This window comes from Dermacentor silvarum, chromosome 1, assembly GCF_013339745.2.
Source record: "Dermacentor silvarum isolate Dsil-2018 chromosome 1, BIME_Dsil_1.4, whole genome shotgun sequence".
In the NCBI taxonomy this organism is placed as follows: domain Eukaryota; kingdom Metazoa; phylum Arthropoda; class Arachnida; order Ixodida; family Ixodidae; genus Dermacentor; species Dermacentor silvarum.
In genome coordinates this window covers 348,810,105-348,831,766 of record NC_051154.1, presented here as the reverse complement: position 1 = coordinate 348,831,766, position 21,662 = coordinate 348,810,105, and the positions used below count along the sequence as shown (strand labels likewise).

Below are 21,662 nucleotides of genomic sequence, written 5' to 3'. Positions count from 1 at the left end.
ATGTACATGGGGACCGTGCAACGCCTCCTTTACTATAGTAAAGGAGGCGTTGCACGGGCAAAGGCACCGTGCGCGAGCTCAAGTCCTAGTCACAAAGGTGTCGGCGGACGAGAGGAAAGCATGTACTACGTACCCTGCGCTGGTCCCGGAGATAAGAGAGCCACCATGAGCCACGCTCAGTAGTAGTAGTAGTAGAGGTTGAGGAAAACAGAAAAGATGCATATTTCTGCTCAACATCAACTAGCAGCCGACACGCGGCCGCGCAGTGACGTCAGCGCGCCGCCCTCATTGCAAACCACCGACCTTAAAACCACCGCGAGTGGAGCGCCACTGCTAGAACCGGTGGGGAGCGGACGGGGAAATGCGAGGGACGGCAGAACAGGTGAAGCGCGTGCAATCCCTCAATCCCCACAATCCCCACAATACATACATACATACATACATACATACATACATACATACATACATACATACATACATACATACATACATACATACATACATACATACATACATACATACATACACATTCAAATTCCAGTTCAAATTATAGTTCGAAACCATCATGTCTGTTTTTCATGTGTGTACGCCTACTCTGCCCATTTTCGATACAACTTACTTTTAAAATTTTCGTTAGCTACTTGTGCCAGGCGGGAACGAGGTCCAGGGGAATGAGTGCTGCGTTTCCTCGTCGCGGGCGTGTGCATTTATCTGATCTTGCTGAGCGGGCGTTCTCGTTGCCCGTTGCAGCTGTCACACAGCCTCTGCTGCGATCGTAATGTTCAATATATATATGTATACGTAGTAAACGCTCTACAAAAGGCTATGATATGGCGGACATATGTCACGCGAGGATTCATTTTTCTCAGGATTTATTGAAATGTTATGTGCAATGTGCCGTTCTGGCAATAAACAGACACTATACTCTTGTCACGCATTAAGGGGAATGTAAAGAATTTCATCTTGATAGCGTGTATACGTATCGCATTTTACTAAATGGCAATATCTTTTTCTGGCTAATATATCAGCTTCGTTGTGCAACGTTTCCTGCCGCATAAGTACGGATGCGCTTTTTGTATAGTTGTGGACATATAATTGATAATCTGGATTTATGTGGATATCTTTTAGATATTCACAATGCCCAGAAGAAACGTGACATAGATGTCCAACAATATTTGTTGTTTACTGGGTAGCGCTAACGCAGAGCGCGCCTCGGTGCATGACGTCTGCGGTGGGAAGTGGCGGCACCTCTGCGTGCACCCGTACGTTGTAAAACAACAAATCAGCCGACATGGAAGCCTAAATTCCTTCGTTGTGCAGGCAAATTTGTGTAGAGGTCTTCACAATACATACATATGAAAGACTAGGAATTCGGCCGCGACTTAATCAGTCGTCCTTCGTTATACTGGTCATTTCGCTGTAGAGGCGTTCGACTTATAAAGCTTCATTTGTTGCATTGCTTCGTGGCGTATCAGTAGTTATCCCGATCCGCTCTCGCTGACGTTATATATTCGCGTCGCATGCCGCACACACAGGTTAACGAAGGAAAAAAAAATTGGTAAGCCGTTTCCTATTATATGACCTATTCCTGATGCCGACTCGTCCGCAACGGTGTGTTCAACCACCACGGCTTTGTGCTGCTTGGCACGAGGTTGCGGGTTCGATTCCCGGCAGATAAAGCCACATTCTGATGGGGAAAAATGCAAAAAATGCGAAAAAAATGCAAAACATGCGCCGTGCTGTAGAAGCACGACAAAGAAACCCAGGCAGACAAAATTATGCTGGAGCGTACGGCATCCCAATGCACTCATAGGATATCGGGACGAATTAAACAGACTCCACGATTTAATTTGAGTAATTCGTGATATACCGATATTCTTGAAATTTTCAAACGCTGGCTGTCCACTGAAGCACTAAAGCAACAAAAATAACAAAAAAATTCATGCAGAAATTAACTCCTCTGGGAGTTATCTAAGTATGCGTAAGCATTGTGCCACTTGCTCATCTCCACGCAAAAAATTATGGGGTTTTACGTGCCAAAACCACGATCTTATTATGAGGCACGCCGTAGTGGGGGACTCCGGAAATTTCGACCACCTGGGGTTTTTTAACGTGCACCTAAATCTATGTACACGGGGTTTTTCGCATTTCGCCCCCATCGAAATGCGGCCGCCGTGGCCGGGACTCATCTCCATGCAGCCCGGTGTCTATATCAATGTTATGAAACTTGATCCGACCAGTATAAACCCTTATCAATCCCTATCGGTCGATATCAACCTTATCGGACTAGATCCGGCTCTTATCAACCCTTGTTGGTTATCAATACCACGGCCGCTGGATTAAAAAAAAAAAAAAAAAAAAAAAAAAAAAAAGGTGCGGCCTGCTGCGTCGCGTCGTCGTCAATGGGCGAGCGCGTCTCGGCTGAGTTGACTCCGCCTTTTTCACGGCGCTACGGCGCATGCGCCCTGCCCTGGCGGATTAGTCGCGAAACGTTTTGGAAGGGTTGCGCGCGCGGCCGTGCGGCTAGGGTGGCCACCCTAGTGCGGCCCCGTCTCGGGGAAACGTCCCCCCCCCCCCCCCAAAAAAAAAAAAAAAAAAAAATGCGCTCGCACGCGCGCTACTGCAAGTGCAACCTTGTGCTGTGTACCTCGTTGAAACTTCACTGGTAGCTCGACGTCGGTGCGGTACCGAAAACGTGCGTAGCGTAAGACTGCAACTCCACTTTTAACAGAAAGCGGTGAGGGCTGCGTCCAGACTGCACAGGGAACCATGTAGTTGCCGCCTTGCATTGATGGCTGTGATAGCAAATTTATCGATAAACCCCTGCGTTACACTTGGACGACACTTAAAAACACGTTGCTGACGAAGACTTCTTGTAGCGTCAGTCCTCGCTTGCTGGTAGTGGCAGCGTGTGCCCGACTTCACGTACTCGTTCAAGGCGCGGTAACACTGGCTCGATACGAGACCGACAAGACGCGCACGCCTACGATAGGCCGACCATTCAGCACTGTGTCGCTGAGACCATTTTATCATACCAGGCCTACAAGACGTAACCTACGAGCGCGAGTTGTCGTACTGCGACGGGCTTTCTTGTCGACGGCACCGATAAAATCAGCGTGCCGACCATCATTCGACCGAACCCCGCGCGATCGGCCGTCGAACCGATAACGCGATAGCCGCAACGGCTTCGTTAGTATATATAAATAATCGCGTTCAAAGTTAGTCAAAACATGCCTACGAAGTTGAAATGCACAAGATTCGACCCTCTCAATCCGTGCACATAAGTTTGAGCCAATGTTGATCCTGTTCAGCGGAGGTCAGGCCTGGCGCCGTCGAGTTCGCGCCCGCTACCGGCGGATCTGTACTGAAAAGTAAGCAAGTTAGGATGAAGGAAACTGTTTTTATAGTCTAGTTCTAGCTTTAGCGATTTGAAATAAACTACCCTTCGCGTCGATGGCCGCGTACACAATAAGCTGCAAGCGGGAACACAGCGCTGTGCCCAACGCCTGTGCCAATATCTGTACGTCACCGTTTCGGTAGGCTGCCGGTCGTATTCGCAACGTAGATGAGTGGGTTTTTACGTGTTGGCATGCTGACACATTTCTTAATTCCTGAAATGTACTCGTTATCTCTGCGTCAAACCCGAAACAAGAGACGGTACATTCGGTACATCAGCATAAACAGCCGCTTCGCTCAGTTATATACCAACGGTGTCAGCGATGACATCCGCGTTCTTGCAGGAGAACAACACGGCCTTTAAATGAGCGCTTATGCAAGCACAGTTTGCTCTAATAATGTTTTATGACACGCGCAAACTAACTATCGCGAAATTAAAGAAAAGCGAGAATCAGTAATAAATTAAGAGCCCAATATTTGTAACTGGATCACAGCCGCCATTGTTTAAGTGGCTCAGCCGCTCATACTGACTCGTCTCACGATGGAACAACGCGGCTCATATGAGCAGATATGTGTGTTTTATTGTACGTTTTGACATTCTTTCATATCAGCGCCTTTTCATACATGCACCTTTCCCCCATTTTTTGACGCTAACAACGATCTGTGGCTGTAGATGCCGATGTAAACAAGTGCATCGCTTTGCTAAATCCGACACGGAAGACTGCGCACTCGAAAACATCTTATTTATGCGAAATGTCTAAAGAATGCGTAAAAAGAATTACAAAAAAAAAAGCGAGGTGCAAGTGCAGGAGTTAGCGCCAACAAACTCCAAAGCAGCCGCTACGGCACAGGGAACTCAGCGTGCCTTTATCGGCCGTACTGTAAACAAAAGAGCACACTCAGGCCTGCTCACCCTACATGTATATAGTTGGTGAGTTCTACATGGCTTCCAGGAACGACATGCTGCCCCCCAGAAGCCATTAATAATTATTCGCAATCCACGAAACGCACAACCGATGCGCACTTAACACGGGCGCAGGTTCACAAAAAAACCGGCGAAAGCCCCAGCCCCTACCAAAACGTTTCCAGCGGCGCGCGGCAGAGGGCAGCACAGGAAAATGAAAAAGGCGGAATCCGCCTTTTTCATTTTGGGTGAGGGGGCCACTGCTACGGTACGCAAGGCAGACGCCGGTTCGTGCTACAGTGTGGTTGCCTCAGGATTTGTGCGTGTTGGTGTGCTTTTTGGTGCGCATTCTCCGTGTGCTTTTTTTGTGTGATCGTGTGTGTGAGCAGCTTGCCTCATGTTTCTTGTGCTTGAGTACGGTTCTTTAGTGTGCGCGTGTGTGGCAGACGGTTTTTTCTAGCGGTGTGATGCCGCGAAGCTGTTGTGGGCCGCTGTGCAACTCGAACGCGAGAAGAGACGCAGCTGCGAAGTACCACGAATTCCCCTGCGATCTACAGCGTCGGGAAGCGTGGCTGAAGAATATTTCTCGACAAGGGCCGTCAGGGAAAGGAAGCAAGTGGGAGCCATGCAAGCGACAGGTGGCTGGCATGTTCATTACATTTTACTGAGAAAGAACACGAAGATTAGGCTCTTGCTTCCGAATGCGGTCCCGACTGTGTTTCCCGGTTATCCGCCGTACATGCAAAAAAAAAAAAAAAAAAAAAAGAAGAAGAAGAAGAACGCGCAGCCCAGGAAACTTTTTTTTTTTTTTTTTTCGAACCCAGGAAAAACAGCGGCCGCAACTGTCAACTCAGCCGAGACGCGCTCGCCCACTGGCGGCGACGTTATGCAGCAGGCCGCACCTTTTTTTTTTTTTTTTTTTTTTTTTGAATGTAAAAAAACAGCCACGAATGGATTGATCAAGTCTGGGCTGTCCAGAAGGCCCACGATGCGGCGGTGAGGCTTGGCCTTCCCTGACTCTAGCCTTCCCGTCTCAACGCGGGATCGGCCCGCAGTCTTGCACCTATGAAAAGGGGGTGAAGATTCTTCCGGACCTCAATAAATTTTACTACCTTACCTACCTATATAGCGGCCGTGCCACTGCCAGCGCAGAGAGAATATTGAAACGTGCGAGGGGAGTTCGGTTGAAGAGAAAAACGAAGCTGGGCTGGATCGGGTGCGGCACCGTGGACTGTTTTCGCTGAGCGATACCTTCGCATTCATCTTCTAAATAAACGTGATCCATCGGCTTGAAGTCGTCTTGAAGAAACACGTAAATCCATTCGTAATAGAGCACTTCTTTTCATTTCAGGTGAGTCGAGCGGGCAGCCTTCGTGGAGAGCATTGAGGTCAGGCGCGGATCCAGGGGGTATGTCCGGATGTCCTGACCCCCCCCCCCCCCCTCAGATTTCTGCATCACCCCCTCGCTGACAGGGGGATGGCCCTGTCGCAAAAAAATATGACCACCAGCATTCTTCAAAAGTATTTTTCGCGAGAACCAGTGGTATTAGCCATGTAGAAGTAAAGCTAGCTCGCTCACAAGCTTAGTTGTATTCCATAGGGGTGCGGTGTCGCGAAGTTGCCGTAGTTATTTTTTCTCATGAACACCTTGGACCTCCTGGCGCCGGCCGTGCCTTACTCGTCCCGTCGGTGGCGTCGAATGAACGAGGGGATGTCCCTTTTGCCAAGCACGCCGATGTCCGCGCGAGCGCCTTCGCGCCTGATCAACTTAGTTCCCCCTTGGGGTGTCATTGGTTGCCTCATTGGCTGTCATCGGTTTCGCGACCAACCTGCTTAATGAAAGAGGTCTCTCGCTGAAGTGTTCATATATAAATAATAACTAACAGCTAAACTAAGAACTACGCATAGGCAACATTCTTTAACTGTAGCACTCATTGTGACCACAGTTACACGTTGACAATATCCAGCACGAGCACAGTACCGTTCGTACGCTACAAGTTTTTCATTGTAACTTCGCAGTTTTATTGTTCTACATTAAGCATAGGAGGCTCAAAGCCACCGGATCCGTTTATCTGAGTGGGCGTTCTCGCGGAGCGGGGTGAAGCCTCGAGCAGCGGCTGCGAAGTGGGGGAGCGTGACGTCAGCGGCCAACGCCAGCGCGCGGGCCTACGATGGCGTCGCTTGGTTAGAGAGAGAGAAAGCACTTTATTTGCACCCGTCAGAGAGTATGGGTGATCGGGGTGAGACGCAGCTCCCCCTTTCACCGCCTACCTCCCCCCTAGACGTCGGCCGGAATCAGTTGGCTTCCGGCGGCGGCCTGGGCTTGACAGATGGCTTGTTTTTGGGCATGTTCTTCCTGGCTATGAAGGGAGGATTCCCATGACTCTTGGTTCCCATGTAGACCGTTTAGCGCTGGGCAAGCCCAGAGCATGTGATTTAGGGTCGCTATGCCTTCACAGTTTTTGCATTTCGAAGAGTGCACCTCAGGATGCCATTTATGTAGGATATACGGGTTTGGGAAGGTACCCGTCTGCAGTTTTCGCCAGATTACTTCTTCCTTCTTTGTGAGAGATCTATGGGGGGGAGGAAAAGTTCTCCTGCCCATTCTATAGTGTTGTAGAATTTCTCTGTAAGTGGTTAAGTCTCGCTTTTTGGACAGGGAGTAGTATGCCTGCGCTGGGGCCCGGTGTGTAAGTCCTCGGGCGACCTCGTTGGCGATCTCGTTCCCTGTGAGTCCACTATGAGCGGGCGCCCATATTATTCTAATTAGGTCATTGGGTACGTTCTCCTTGCCTGCTTGCAGAATTTTGGCGGCCTCTTTGGACACCTTACCAGTGTCATAGGCTTTGATTGCAGTTTTAGAATCGGTGATGATTATTCTGGTTGATGGGTTTGTGATTGCCAGGGCAATCGCCGCCATCTCTGCCTCCTCTGGTGAAGAGTGTCTCACGCTACAGCTCGAGATTAGCTCACCTTTGTCGCTCACTACCACTGCAGCGTAGTGCCCTTCTGGGTACTCTGCCGCATCGGTGTACACTACTCCTTGTTTTTGGAGGAGGGAGCTTTGGAGTCTTTGTACTCTGCTTCTCCTGCGTTCGTCGTTGTATATTGGGTGCATGTTTCTTGGGATGGGGGGTATTCTTAACCTGTTGGCAATTTCTTTGGGGATGGCGGTTATCCCCTCTCGCGATTCTGGATTCCGGTAGCCCAGTTTCCTAAGAATGGATCTGCCCGTTTTGCTGCCGGTTAGTCTGACATATTGTGCCGTGAGTTTCGCCTCGCATATTTCATCTAGGGTGTTTGAGACTCCTAGGTTGAGGATCGTCTCGGTTGATGTGCACGCTGGTAAACCTAGGGCGGTTTTGACACCTTTCCTGATGAGGATGTCTACCTTGTCTCTCTCTGCTTCAGTTGTTTTTAAGTACGGGATAGCGTAGGTGATTCTGCTAATGATGAAAGAGTGGACAAGTCTAAGTAGGTTCGCCTCCTTCATCCCCGCATTTTTGTTTGCTATCCTCCTGAGGAGCCTGCAAGTTTGGTTGGTCGTGGCTTCTAGTCTGTTTATTGTTTCAGTGTTTCTCCCATTTTCTTGTATCCACATACCCAGTATCCTGATCTTGTCCACCCTTGGGACCGGGGTGTTGTTGACCAGGAGCTGGATATTGACGTGCTGCTTGCTCATGATTAGCAACTCCGATTTTTCCGGCGAGCATTTTAGCCCTATGGGTCTCAGATAGCTTTCTGTTTCCCAGATTGCCCTTTGTAGGGTGTCTTCTATTTGGCTATCGCTCCCCCCTCTGTCGACCCAAAGAGTGAGGTCATCAGCGTAGAGAGTGTGGCAGAGGCCCTCTAGCTTTCTGAGTCTTTCTGGCAGCCCGATCATTGCAATGTTAAAAAGGGTAGGAGATAGCACCGATCCCTGTGGTGTTCCCTTGTTGCCCAGCCTAATGTTGTCTCTGATTGTGCCCCTGATTTCTATGTTCACTGTTCGGTCCGTGAGGAAGCTTTTAATATAGTTGTATAGCTTGCTGCCTACATTCAGGTGATTGAGGTGTGACAGGATCGCTTGATGTTTTACGTTGTCAAACGCTTTGCTGACGTCCAGTCCCACTATGACTCTCGAGTCGCTAGTCTTCCTTTCCAATACTTGTTCTTTGAGTTGTAGCATGACGTCGTTTGTGGATAGTTGTTGTCTGAATCCAACCATGCTGTCTGGATAGAGAGAAATGGGATAGAGAGAAATGGATAGAGAAATGGGAGCAGATGCGCAACTTGTGTAAAAGGATGACGTCGCGTGGGAAACAAAGCATGAAGACGCTGGCTCGCGCTCTCGGCTACTACGCCACATCGTTCTTCTTGTTGGTGGCGTCGTGAGTTTTCATACGCGGTGATACGCATATCGTAAACAACCAGCGTAGTGGTTGCCTCGTTGGAACGGAGTGTTAGTCCTCCAAAGCAAACGAAGGTGTCTCAGCCAAACACAAAAAAACCTTCTTAAGGAAATCAAGGTGTCCTAACAGAACTCCAAAGACGGACCCGTCCTTATACGCATTTATAACGAACCTGCGACAGATCATCCCAAATTTTATTTTAAGAAACAATACACGCTAGATATACCGGGTGTTCAAAATTAAGCTTTATGGTTTTCTTAAAATTAGGCACTGAGAGGCACGTGAAGACCACCTGCGCAAATAAGTTATGTGCCCAGGTGGACACAAATTGAGATGATAATTATCGCTGTCAGCAGCCGAATCAACTAAAATTGAATAAGTAACTTTTTATTGACTGCAGTAAGTGTGTATGTTTGTATAAAAAGTTAGAGGCAGTCGTGTTTCTACACAGTTTCACTTGGAAGAATTCTTCTAGCATGTCTATGCTCCGAGATATCCAACTCCAAATTTTAATTGTCGTTCGCATGATTACGCATGCAAGAGAGTGAGGATCGGCGCAAAGCTCCTCTCTGATGTGACGCGGCTGTTGAGTGCGGCGTTTAGTCTAACAACGCGGTGGAGACATTGGCAAAGATAATAACTGTCCCCCTTCTCCTCACGATTGGCGAAATAAAAAAAAATCGAAGAACCCGTAACCACTGTCGGAACACGCGGCCGTGCAGCCTGTAAAGATGGCGCAGCTGCCATGCCGAAATAATGGCGCGAGCGGAGAAGCCGGAGGGCAGTGCGCGTGCGTAATGGTGACTAGACGACCGGGCATGGTCCTTGCCTGGGCTACGCAAATAAAGTGACTGCTGATTTCCAAGTATTGTAAGTTTTATTGAAATCAAGAGCAACAACTGCAGCATCAATAGCAGAAACCTTTTTAGCTATGCTAACGAATATTTCATACTGCCGCTTTAAGTTTGGTGTTATCATGCAGAAATCTCATGACAACACTTCACCCACCAAGATGTCAATGCCCTAAAAATGTTCAAAATGCCTCCCTTCCACAGAACGCAAGGCATAAACCGCTTTCGCGTCGACTCGATAACTCTGCGCAGTACGACAATTGAAATTTGGAGGCGGATATCGCGGAGCATGAACACGCTAGAATAATTCTTCCGACTGATACTGTGTAGAAACACGACTGCCTCTAAGTTTTCAATACAAACATACCGACTTACTGCAGTCGACAAAAAATAATTGTTCAATTTGAGTTAATTGGGCTGCTCACAGCGATAATTATCAGCTCACTTTGTGCCCCCCTGGCCACATGCATAACTTATTTGCACAGGTGGTCTTCGCGTGCCTCCCAGTGCCTAATTTTAAGAAAACCATAAAGCTTAGTTTTGAACACCCTGTATTGAACACAGCCATGTGCTTGGCACAGCCGCCAAGCACATGGATGTATTGGGTAACGTCCTTTTCCTATAAGCTCGGAGAAACCGATACCTGGCTTCGCTATAGGGCTTCTTCCTCGTTCGGGGGTTTTACGTGCCAAAACCAGTTCTGATTATGAGGCACGCCGTAGTGGAAGGCTCCGGATTATTTTGATCACCCGTGGTTCTTTAACGTGCACTACAACGCAAGCACACGTGCGTTTTTGCATTTCGCCTCCATCGAAATGCGGCCGCCGCGGCGGGATTCGATCCCGCGATCTCGTGCTCAGCAGCGCAACGCCTGAGCTGACTGAGCCACCGCGGCGGGCTACAGGTGTTGCTCTAGCCGTATAAAACGCAGGTTTATCGGGAGCAGAAACGCTGAATTTCGGCAAATAAGAAAGGCTACTATCATCATCACTGACAGAAGCTGACCCCCCCCTCGGAAAAAACCTGGATCCGCCCCTGGAGGTTCACTCTACAAAAGATTGGCACTCCTAGGGCAGACTTTTCACATATATGGGGTAATCGGCACTTCTGATAACGACTTCAAAATTCAACCTGTATTGTGCAGCTATAAAACGCGTTATTTACGGCCTGATTAAAGTCACTGTTGCGCGTACAAATGCGGCTGTGGGAAAGGTTCTCCGTGAACGGTTGTACCCGAGCAGTGGCGCCAGAGCGGGCGCGAGGAGAACTAGGCCCGAGACGCCGTTTTGGCGCCACGCAACGGGCCGCACCTTTTTTTAAGCAGCGGCCGTGTCAATGCCTTTCCGGACTCGATCCGAGCCTTAATTACCAACCCTTATCGGTTAATTGGTATCAACCTTACCGCAATCTACCCGATTCTTATGAATCTATATCTGTCTTTATCAACTCTTATTGGTCCTTATCAACCTTATCAGACTTGATCCGACCCTTATCAACACTCATCGGTGCTTATTAACCTTGTCAGAATTGATCCGACCATTATAAGCCCTTATCAAACTTTCTTATCCATCCGCGTCGAACCATTAGACATTTTAGTTTAGCGGGGTTACCGGAATAGCGGGCGTACCGGAATAGAGGGATCGAAATGCGCATGCGCAGAACGCTAAACGAGCCATACCGTTTACCGTGCGCACGCTATTTCTCAACCGCGTGAGGAGACCCATATAACCCCGCATCACTCCTTATATCATCCTTATCAACTAGTTGATTGCTCATCTGTCTGTGTTGCGCGATGTGAAGCGCATATGAGCCCTCAGAGGTCGGTGGAATTTCGGCCGCGGTGAAGGAACGCCCCAACGAAAGGCGCATGCCGTGACCACCAAATGCACCAAGAATATGGCGTGTTTATAATTAAATTTTCGCAAAATCGGAATTTTCCTGATGTCTACAATGCTCCAAGTCGGTTCTACATGTGGTCCTATATGAGATGGCTTTTATTCCACCATGACCAAATCTTTCAACAACGCCTTCATAAAAACTGTTCTCATTTGACATTTCTTTTGTACGGCCGGTACAACACGTACATATGTGGTTAAGGTATATTCACTTTCTGCAAGTGTGGGTGTTTAGCCCAATGGTTAAGACACCCAGCTTCCGAGTGTGGGGTGGTAGGTTCGGAAATCACCCCCGCCGACGTGTTTACTTTCGTGTTAGTTTGTTTTATGCATTAATTTCTCCATAGCGATTCATCTTACGTGACAGGCGGACGGGTTTCCTTATTGAGTAGGCATAGAAATGCTTACGTGTAAAACGTCATGAATAGTACTGAAGTAAAATTGAAAAGGAATCATTTATATATCAACAAAAATGGTCGGTTGTAAAAGCGGGGCAAACCCGATTATGCGTGCCAGATGCGTGAGCAGCTGCCGTTGGAATCGCAATTAATTTGGCAAAAAGAAAAGAAAACAATGAAGTGTCGGGCGAGGACCGCCCGCTTGGTCAATCCTGGAAAAACTTTCCCGATCATCGGACTCGCTTTATTCTATCTACGCTTGGCTTTACTTACCATCAGCAGCAGGGCCCCAAACAATCGATCCCGACTGACATCCGTAGCTGGATCCACACAGACCCTATTCCTAGAAATATGCCCCCTGAATATAACAGGGCCCGGCGCCAAGCTCGGGCCGGAGCAATCATAAAAACCTTTGCTCGTGTACCTGGCGTTACATTTGTTGATGCAGCCCAATATTCCCATGGCACACGATTTGTGGCCGTCGCCACACGCGATGGAGTCCTACACCACGCCTCCAGCGTCATTACCCCCACTGCCGAAACGGCTGAAGAAGTGGCCATCGCCCTGGCCACTCTGGATCTCACCTGTCACACCTGTCGCTCAGCTGTCACTAACTTCAGAAAAGGACGTATTTCTCCTCAAGCTCTTCGTATCCTCCGCCAGGCACCACACTCTAAAGAAAGCATGATCTCCCTGACATGGATCTCGGCCCACGCGGGCACTGTCCACCCACACCTCCCCAACCTCAACGAGGTCACCCACTCCATTGCGCGAGGACTAGTCAACCGCGCCGGAGACACTGGAGACGAGTTGGACACCAGGGACAGTCTGACTACTTACAACGATCTCGTTAAGGCATTTTACCTTAGTCGCCGAACCTTCCCCCCACCTCACCCTAAGTTCAGCCGGGCGCAGGCTACCACCCTGCGTCTGCTACAAACAAATACGTACCCTTCACCCGCCCGCCTCCACCTTATATTCCCTGAAGTTTACAATACCCCCAACTGCCGGTGCTGTGGCACTCAGCCGGCTACGCTTCCGCATATGCTGTGGGAGTGCCCAGCACAGTACACACACATTAACACCACGACCCTCTCGTCGAGGTTGCGTGAGGCTCTGCGGAGCTCCGCCCTCGACGACCAAACCTGGGCGACCCAGCACGCCCGTGAGGCGGCGGCGATCGGCAAGCCCTCGACGTCCCCTCATGGGAGGACGTCGAGGGCTTGTCGCCCGGCCATCTTGAAGTGCTACTACTAAGTGGTTCATTTGGAAAGGAAAGGGGTTGGCGCTATCTTCTGCAGCCCTTGAGGGAGCACGGCTCAGCGCCAACGGGGAGGGGAGAGTGGGAGGAGAAGGAGGGTATAGAGGAAGGTGTTGGTGTCGCCATGGCAGGGGCGAAGCAGACCGGCGGGCAGGAACGGGGTCACGCCATCCGGAGGGTAGGGCCTTGACAGCTCGCAGCTGGCCTGGTGTGGTCAGCCAGTCCAAGGCTGGGTGGTGGGGCAGGGCCGGAGGGCCTGCAAAGAAAGGAGCCAGCACCCATGGATGGCCGCAAGGTCATCCATGTGTGAAGTGCTGGTTCCGCAATAAATGTTTATTCCTCCTCCTCCTCATATTACTTGGAATAATACGGATGGATGGATGGATGGATGGATGGTTGGATGGATGAGGCTGAACCCTTTAAACCGGGCGGTGGCATACGCCACCTAGCCATGACTATTAACGTATTTTGTACTTTGTGGTGGGTGAACTTTCACCCCTGCCTTGATTTTATCCACCAATCAGATAACCTCTGTTTGGTTATTTCTACCCGCTTAAAGTATATATTTTGCCTTCACTGTCCCTAAACCCCAATGCTTTGAAAAAATCAGCCCCGTTGCTTTGCACTGTAGGGTTAAGCCCTTTACAGAAAAGTATGAGGTGTTCAGCCGTTTCCTCTTCTTCTCCACACGCACAGCACAACGTGTCTATACCTTGGTACTTGACTCGGTACATCTTAGTCCGCAATACTCCCGTCCTGGCTTCAAACAACAAAGAGCTTCCCCTAGAATTATCGTAGATATTTTCTTTGGCAATTTCTTGCTTGAAAGTTCTGTATATGTTCCCAGTGCAGATTTCGTCTGCATCCCTGTTTTCCACAGACCCCTCTCTGTTTCCTTAACCTTTTCCTTAACCGCTGTTTCCTGGTTTGCACCCCTCCTGCAGTCCAAATATTTGATTGACAGTTTTCTGGTCAGCTTCCTCCATTTTGTATCAACATTCCTCATGTACAAATAATTGAAAACTCTCCTTGCCCACCGCTTTTTTGCCATTTCTCTCAATCGCTCCTCAAATTATATCTTGCTGCTGGCTTCCCTGCCCTCGAATGACGTCCATCCCATGTCACCCTGTACCCCCTGATTTGGTGTATTTCCGTGTGCTCCCAGAGCCAGTCTACCTACCCCTCGCTGCTTAACTTCCAACCTTGCTCGAACCTCTGATCTCATGCACAGGACCGCATTGCCGAAAGTCAAACTAGGGACCATCACCCCTTTCGAAATCCCTCTCACCACTTCGTTCCTGTTGTAATTCCACAGTGCCCTATTTTTCATCACAGCTGCATTTCTGCTACCTTTAGCCGTCACATATTTTTCATGTTCCATTAGGTACTCAGCCCCATTGTTTATCCACACTCCAAGATATTTGTACTTATCCACCACCTCCAGCGTAACCTCCTGTATCCTATGCTCGCTGCCCTGATTATCATTAAAGGTCATGACTGCCGATTTTTCTTTACTAAACTTCAAACCTAAGCTATCTCCCTTTTTACCACAGATGTCCATTAATCTCTGCAAGTCTTCCTTGCTGTCAGCCATAAGTACAATGTCATCCGCATACATCAGTCCTGGTAATGACTGTTTAATCCATTCTCCTTGCTTGAAATAGGAAAGGTTGAAGCCAAGTCCGCTCCTCTCTAATTTTTTCTCTAATCCTTGTAAATACAGCATGAACAACAGAGGTGACAGAGGGCACCCCTGCCTAAGCCCCTGCTGTATCTCTATAGGCCCAGATACCTTGTTTTCCCATTTTATAAGCACCTTGTTACTTTTATAGATATCTTTTAAAACATTTCATACTCCATCTTCCACATCTAGAGTGCCCAGTATGTCCCACAAGTCCTTTTGGATTACACTAGCTGCCACTGCAATAGAATGAATAGGTGCGATAGTCGGCACTATACGCTTTTATGGTAACGCAACTTAGAGCGTAGCTTGAGCGCTTATTGTGGCTCTTGGTATTTTGCTGCTCTCTAAGTTTCGTTACTGTAATGGAATAATAACCCCATTTCTTGGCCGATGCCTCATAGCAGCCCATAGTGTGTATGAGCCACATGTTTGATGGGCAATATACCCCGTTGTGGGTATGTGCTGGGATCATCATCATCATAACCTCACTAACCTAACCCTGAACCTAACTGTGATGCACTGCCCCTACCTACGTATTTCATTTCTTTTTAGGTTTCCTGGAGCAAGTGTTCTTTATTCGCAGCGATTCTTTTCTGGGACATTGACACTCTGCTAAATATATAGTTACCACGTCCTTATTATGTTGGGAGTTACTACTATAATTTATACTTCTTGTTCACCAATTGATTACAATGACTTCTACACCTTCGTTCATGCACGCTGTAGAATTCGTCGATGTTACCCGCTATTTCAATGCATTAGAAATCCGACCCCGTATCCATTAACAACCGAGCCTTAGAAGAGTTCGCGTATTAGCCATTGTCATATGCCGGTTCACGCACTGGTTATTACGACAAAGAAATGAACACTGTGAAGTGGACAGTACATAAAAAAAGTTCTAGTTCACCAGTTCAATTTCGTAATTTTAGTGCGGCTTACAATCAGATGATTATATACATAAAGTAGATGAAGTGCTGTTTAAAGCTACTTAAACACTTGAACAATTCAATCTGTAAACAAGATCTAAATACCTGATTTTGTGTGTGTGTGTGTGTGTGTGTGTGTGTGTGTGTGTGTGTGTGTGTGTGTGTGTGTGTGTGTGTGTGTGTGTGTGTGTGTGTGTGTGTGTGTGTGGAGAATTGAGCGTACGATTAAGTATTCGTGGCATTTGTATACTTCTTAATAATATGTACTCATTGTTAACAATAATAAGTATATTTACTGTAAAATAAGTCATAAATGATTACTTTTTCTTGTATTGTTTTGTATTTTAGCCCGTCTTGTATTACTATTAACCTATTTAATCATTTTTAATCCAAAACTAGCATGAAACAAATTTTGTGCACAGCTTTTTTTTTCGCAACTGCCATGCCACCTGTCACCTCTTTCGCGTACTAACACCGATAAGTATGGATGGACTGCTGACCGGTCGGTGCTACTGGTATGTAGGTCACTTTTTTTCTCGCTTTGATGTGCAATTATTGAATTGTGCTCGTCTTTGGTGAAAGCTGGGACGCTACCATTCATTGCGCGAGGAAGGCCGGCGGCACGAGTTAGCGAGCGAAGCGAAGTTCTAACCTCGCCACCGCGGGCGATGCGGCTGGTACACGTCGCCAACGGAAGTGACATATGTTTACCACAACACAGCTGCTTTCTAAGCCTAAGACTCATTCGATCAGGCGCTGAAAATGTAAAAATAAATATCGATCGCGTTGTGGTGAGGCAGTGACACTACACGTACGAATATGTACGGGTAAAGGGCGCGTATAAAGTGCCACCGACGTCGCGTCGCTTGGAAACATGGCGTGTGCACGATCGCGCTGGGCTCTGGGAGTTATGAGCCGTGTTTGAGGTCCTCTGTCGGAGTTTCCTTCATTTAGGAAAGAAGGGCGGTGTTTCCGTAGCGCGAAGGGTTGTCGGAAGCCCTGTGTTCGCGCTTGTGTGCGAGCTCACAAGCGCGAGCATGGCCTTTCCAGTTACAGCAACTCGACGCAACCGGTTGGCAGATGCGTGTCGTCGTGGGGTCATGTTGGGGCCGATGCTATCGTCGTACCACCGTTGCTTGTTTCCTTATTTTCGGAGCCGAGTGAATCGCGGACGTGGCGACACTTTCGCCCAACGTTGTGTTTGTGTGTGACGCATTTTCGTTTTATTCTTTTCGCCCTCCCTCCACCCTTTCGTGGCCTTCCGAAGAAACCCTAACCACTGAACGATGAGCCGACGTATGTTAAAGCACAGATACCCAACAGGTAGGCACTTCACGAGACTCTTGTATTCAACTGCGTGTTGTGTAGAGAAGGTTTCAAATGTTTTAATTAGCGATGGGTGGCATATTTAAGGGCGCGACTGAAACCCAATACTGCTGTTTTTGCACTGTCGGCGGCAGACGCATAGCGACCTGCTGAAGTTTAGAGCTAGATAGCTCGTCAGTGCACACGTGCGCTAAACACTGAGGCCATGAGGCCAAGGTCTGAAATTACTATCTGGTGCCTACTGCAGGTATCAGACCCATGAAGTGTAAGCCGCTCTGTCATCACTATTCATCGGATTGGTAGCTGATTGATAAATGATTTGTCAGCGTGACAGCCCTCCCACAAAGGCAGTGAAAATGACAACTGCTGCCTCACCTGCCCCACTTTACAGTGTCAGAAACCAGGTGTTTTACAAACATAACTGTGCTGCACTATTCCATTCTTGAGGAACACATCACTATGTGACTTAATTGTAGGAGCGTGTTGAAGGGAACAAGCAGTGAGGGTTTCATCATTGTGTCTAGTATGGCAGTGTCTAATTCATGTATTTACAAGGTGTGAAATTGCCAGCTTGTTTAAACTGTGACACAATTTCAAGAGTGGATATGCTGAGTTGTTTTGCTGCCTAACTTGAATGTTTGGGGTCACTTGCTAACCAACTGCATTGTGCACATTGTGATGCCACCATGATGCTGAGATGGCAGAGAATAAAATGTAGTCTAATACCTTCTTCCACTGCCCCTCAGAGTTCATGCTTTTTTTTTTTTTTTTATATGTTAAGTTAGAGAAGCAGCATAATACTCTTGTCACTTGCACACTTTCAAAGACAATTGAGACTGAACACTATTGGAATACGTGAGCCTTCTCCTTTGCACAAGCTTGTGGAAAGGAGCCAATGGTTTGAATGTTTCAGTTGTCTCCAGTTTTAACGCTCTTTGAATGCATGTGATGGGGTATAAGGCAGTGTGGTACAACTTGTTTTCATCCTAAAATCCTGAATCATGTTCTTATTTTTTTGGCTTGACCAATGATGGCAGTATTGACAATCTCAAAGTTGGTTGTGCTGGCCATATCATGCATTTTTATTTGCCAGCATCCCATGCATTCAGTGGGATTGTTTGCTGTTGTATTTTGTGCGTGAAATTTTTCAAAAAATTAAAACACTTTACTACCGTGCCTCATAATCAGAACTGGTTTTGGCACGTAAAACCCCATAATTTAAAACACTTTACTCTCGAGGTGGTGATTGGGCCATGAGTGGGAATGCCTCCCATATATCATAGCAGGTTGTAGTTCTAAGCAAAAGATAGCTCACAATTTCGAGTTGAGCTCAAGAAATGAGCGTACAAAGCAAAACAAGCTAGAAAAAATTAAATAAAGCCATGTTAAAATCTCCACCATGCCATGGTACACTTACAATTGTCTGTGAACTGCATAGAACTGTGTGAGGGATTACAGTACTCACACTGATCACTTACATTGTCTGTAGTGCAGGGAGCACATCTATAACTTTGACCATTGCTTCACACCAGGCAGTGCCTAGTGGCCTCTTGTGCCTGCCTGTTGTGTGCACTCGGTCATATTTCGTTTTTATTGTAAAAATGAAAAGCTTGTGCTATTGCTGCTGTAAGCTTGACCGAAGTTTCTTTAGGAGGCTGCTGTCTCATGGGCATCTGTGTCGCCTACCAAAGCACTGTCCATACTCACACGATTGGAAGTTAGATATGTAGCACCACTGCATTTATGCATGTAAGATTCATATCGATGGTACCTTGTAATGGGCCACATGACAACCTGCATCATTATTTAACCTATCCAATTGAACTTCCATTTGCCTCTTGCAGTTGAAAATTAATGGCTTTTAGTGATTAGTTTTGGAGCATTGTCATGGCACTTTTATAGGTAAAACAGAATTGTTCAGTGTTGTGAAATGGTTGCTTTCTCTGGTACTGTCCCATAGTGCAGCATTCAATGCAGTACCTCATTTAGTCAAAATATATTTAGTCATATTGCTATGCTTTTTTTCCTAACGTGCACTGTGCAATGCAACACACGTGGCGTAAATTGTTAGAGAGGGCAAAGTGTGGATTCAGCCTAAAGTGTGCTGTTAGCATGCTTTTTGCAATCACACTGAAGAGAGGGCTGTAATGGTAAAAGACAATATTTTTTTGCTTGCAAATTCAACGTGAAACTCATAATTTGCATAGGAGGAGCTGCTGTGCTGTTTTAATACATGAGAGCCTGTCAGTGCATTTGACAGCTGTCGAAATGGCTCCTGCTTGGAAGTGCTTAAATGCAGAAGTTTCATCCAGTGGGAACTCTTGTTTTGTCGATATAGCTGGTTGCTGAATTTTGGCAGTAGTACTCCCAAAATTACTCCACAACGAAGTCTTGGTACTGTATAGTATGTTGATTGCTCAGCTTAATCCTAAGTTTTCCCACAGCACTCTATCCGGGCAACACACTTGAGGCTACTTTTTTATTGCTGAAGTCACTATGGGTTTGCAAATACGCTGCATGAAAATAATACCATTACCACTGCCGTCCTGATCACCTGACAGCTTAGTGCATGCTAATGAAACCATGTCAAATGCTTGTAAAACAGGGATTTAGTGGCACACTCAAAGCTGGCATGTGGCCAGGGTGGTGGCGGTAAAGTGGTACTGCTATATTAAAGGGCCCCTACCAGGTCACAGCAAATTTTGGTTATACGCTGTAAGTTATGTGCTCTCTGGGAGCGTTCTACCGCACAAAATTTTCAAATTGGTTCATTAATAGCCAAGGTAGAAATATTTTATTGCTGAAGTGTCACCGCCAACATAGATACTCTCTCCACTTGCCCCCCGTCTAGCCTTCGCAAGTGAAATTATTTCTCTGCATTTTCCCATACCGGAGCTCGAGGATAGCGTGATGCCTCCCATATATCATAGCAGTTTGTAGTTCTACGCAAAAGATAGCCCACCATTTCAAGTTAAGGCTTACCCAGCAAAACAAGAAATGAGCTTACCCAGGAAAGCGGGGCCTATGACGCAGCTTTTTTTTCTCACTTTGTTGCTGCGCTGTGCACTTCCACTGATGGTCTCTCATTTCGCACAGTATACGAGAACACCTGACTAGCAGTATAAGTCATTGCTACACGAACACTGAGGCAGAGGCAAGTGGATCACAGAACATGATCGCGTGCGGGAACAAGGTAGAAAATGAGTTTTGTTCTCTGTGCACGCGACTGCACGACATGGGAATAGCAGACGAAACGGAAGTCCATCTCTTTTGCGACGATACGAAATAAAACAAAGACACGCAGACATTCGGTTTGTAAGCTTTATTATTTCTCTAAACTTTAATTTGTTTATTTAAGCAACAGATCAAACAAATAACTGCTGTTGCCTTAAATAATTCTCCAAGTCATGACCTGCTGTGAGTGACGTTATACCACTGAAACTACATAGGTGCACTTGCGCGATTCACATAGGCTCTCCGGCTGGGAGCACGGTGCCCGCGAGGAGAAAGGCATTTGGCTTGAAATTTCAGCTCTTTTTGCAGTGTGTGGCGGTGTAATACTTAGCAGGCACGGTCGTTAGCACGCATTGTATGCACTGTGCTTGTCAGTTCGAAATGGTCAGACCTGGTGAGGGGCCCTTTAAGAGAGCATGTTTTAAAATTCCAAAGGCCTAGCAGTGGCAGTAGCTTCACATTGTTGGGCAGCAGACTGCTCACATGTATTTTCACAGTATGCATGTGTCTTCATGTTTATTAGATTAATTATATTTTAAAAAGCTTCTTTTTTTTATTGGCTGTACCAAAATTTTGCTTTCTTTCTAACATTTGATACGTTGAGTGTGTTTCCTGCATTGTGAAATTCATGTTACTTGAAGCAGTTGTTTCCTTAGTAATGTACATAATGAAATGATAACTGTCTGCTAGGCCTACATCTTATCGTACATTGCAAGCCCATTGCAGTAATCTGCAGGCTTAACATTATGAATTTTTTGTTAGATAATTGAAGGTAATGATAGGTTACATTTGAGTGTGTTATTGCTTGGTTGATAAAACTAGTTTGGCTGTATATTAATTTGGCATTGCCTTCCATGGTGTGGAACTTTTTGTAACTTTTACAGATTCATTTTTCTGCTGTGCTAACACAGGTATGTCACGGCACTGGCCCCCTTGCCAGCAGGTGTCGAGAGTGAAGTTCCTTTGGCGTAGTTGGCCCTAATTCGCAGGACGACGGTTTGTAAGAGAGACCACATTTAAAGTCCGCATTGAAGACTACTAGTATGGTCACAAAATGTGCACTTGATGGAGCTCAAAGTTTGACTTGTTCAACTGCGAAGGGGGCTGAAAAAAAAATGTAGGCAAAGACTTCCAATTGTAATACAGAAAACCACCCAAGTGTGACATATATGCACAGCTATTAATACGACATTGCTTCACTGCAGATTACAGGGATGTGAGGCAAATGAAATGTGCTAGTGCACCAAGAAACTGCAGAAAAGGCTTCAACCAACCGTAAAAGCCAACGGCAGATTTTGCGTGTTACATCTTTGAGAGTGTTGCACAGTAAGAAGTAACATTCTCTTTGTTGTGCCATGCCTAGAATGCTTTTTGCCACTCCTATCTGAAAACATGC

At 47.0% G+C, this 21,662-nt stretch overlaps 1 protein-coding gene across 8 annotated transcripts in view; it reads left to right on the top strand.

The window, feature by feature from the left end:
• Positions 1 to 21,662, top strand: part of LOC119437407 (uncharacterized) — a 408,649-nt gene that overhangs the window by 169,505 nt on the left and 217,482 nt on the right. For 7 of the 8 annotated variants that reach the window (XM_049660506.1, XM_049660507.1, XM_049660509.1 and 4 more), the window contains exons 1-2: positions 16,141 to 16,221; positions 16,974 to 17,029. In XM_049660506.1, coding sequence (XP_049516463.1) covers positions 16,993 to 17,029 — 37 coding nt within the window. In that variant the 5' untranslated portion in view covers positions 16,141 to 16,221; positions 16,974 to 16,992. Of the gene's footprint in view, positions 1 to 16,140; positions 16,222 to 16,973; positions 17,030 to 21,662 lie in introns of those variants that run through there. The other variant, XM_049660503.1, reaches the window with a different exon arrangement.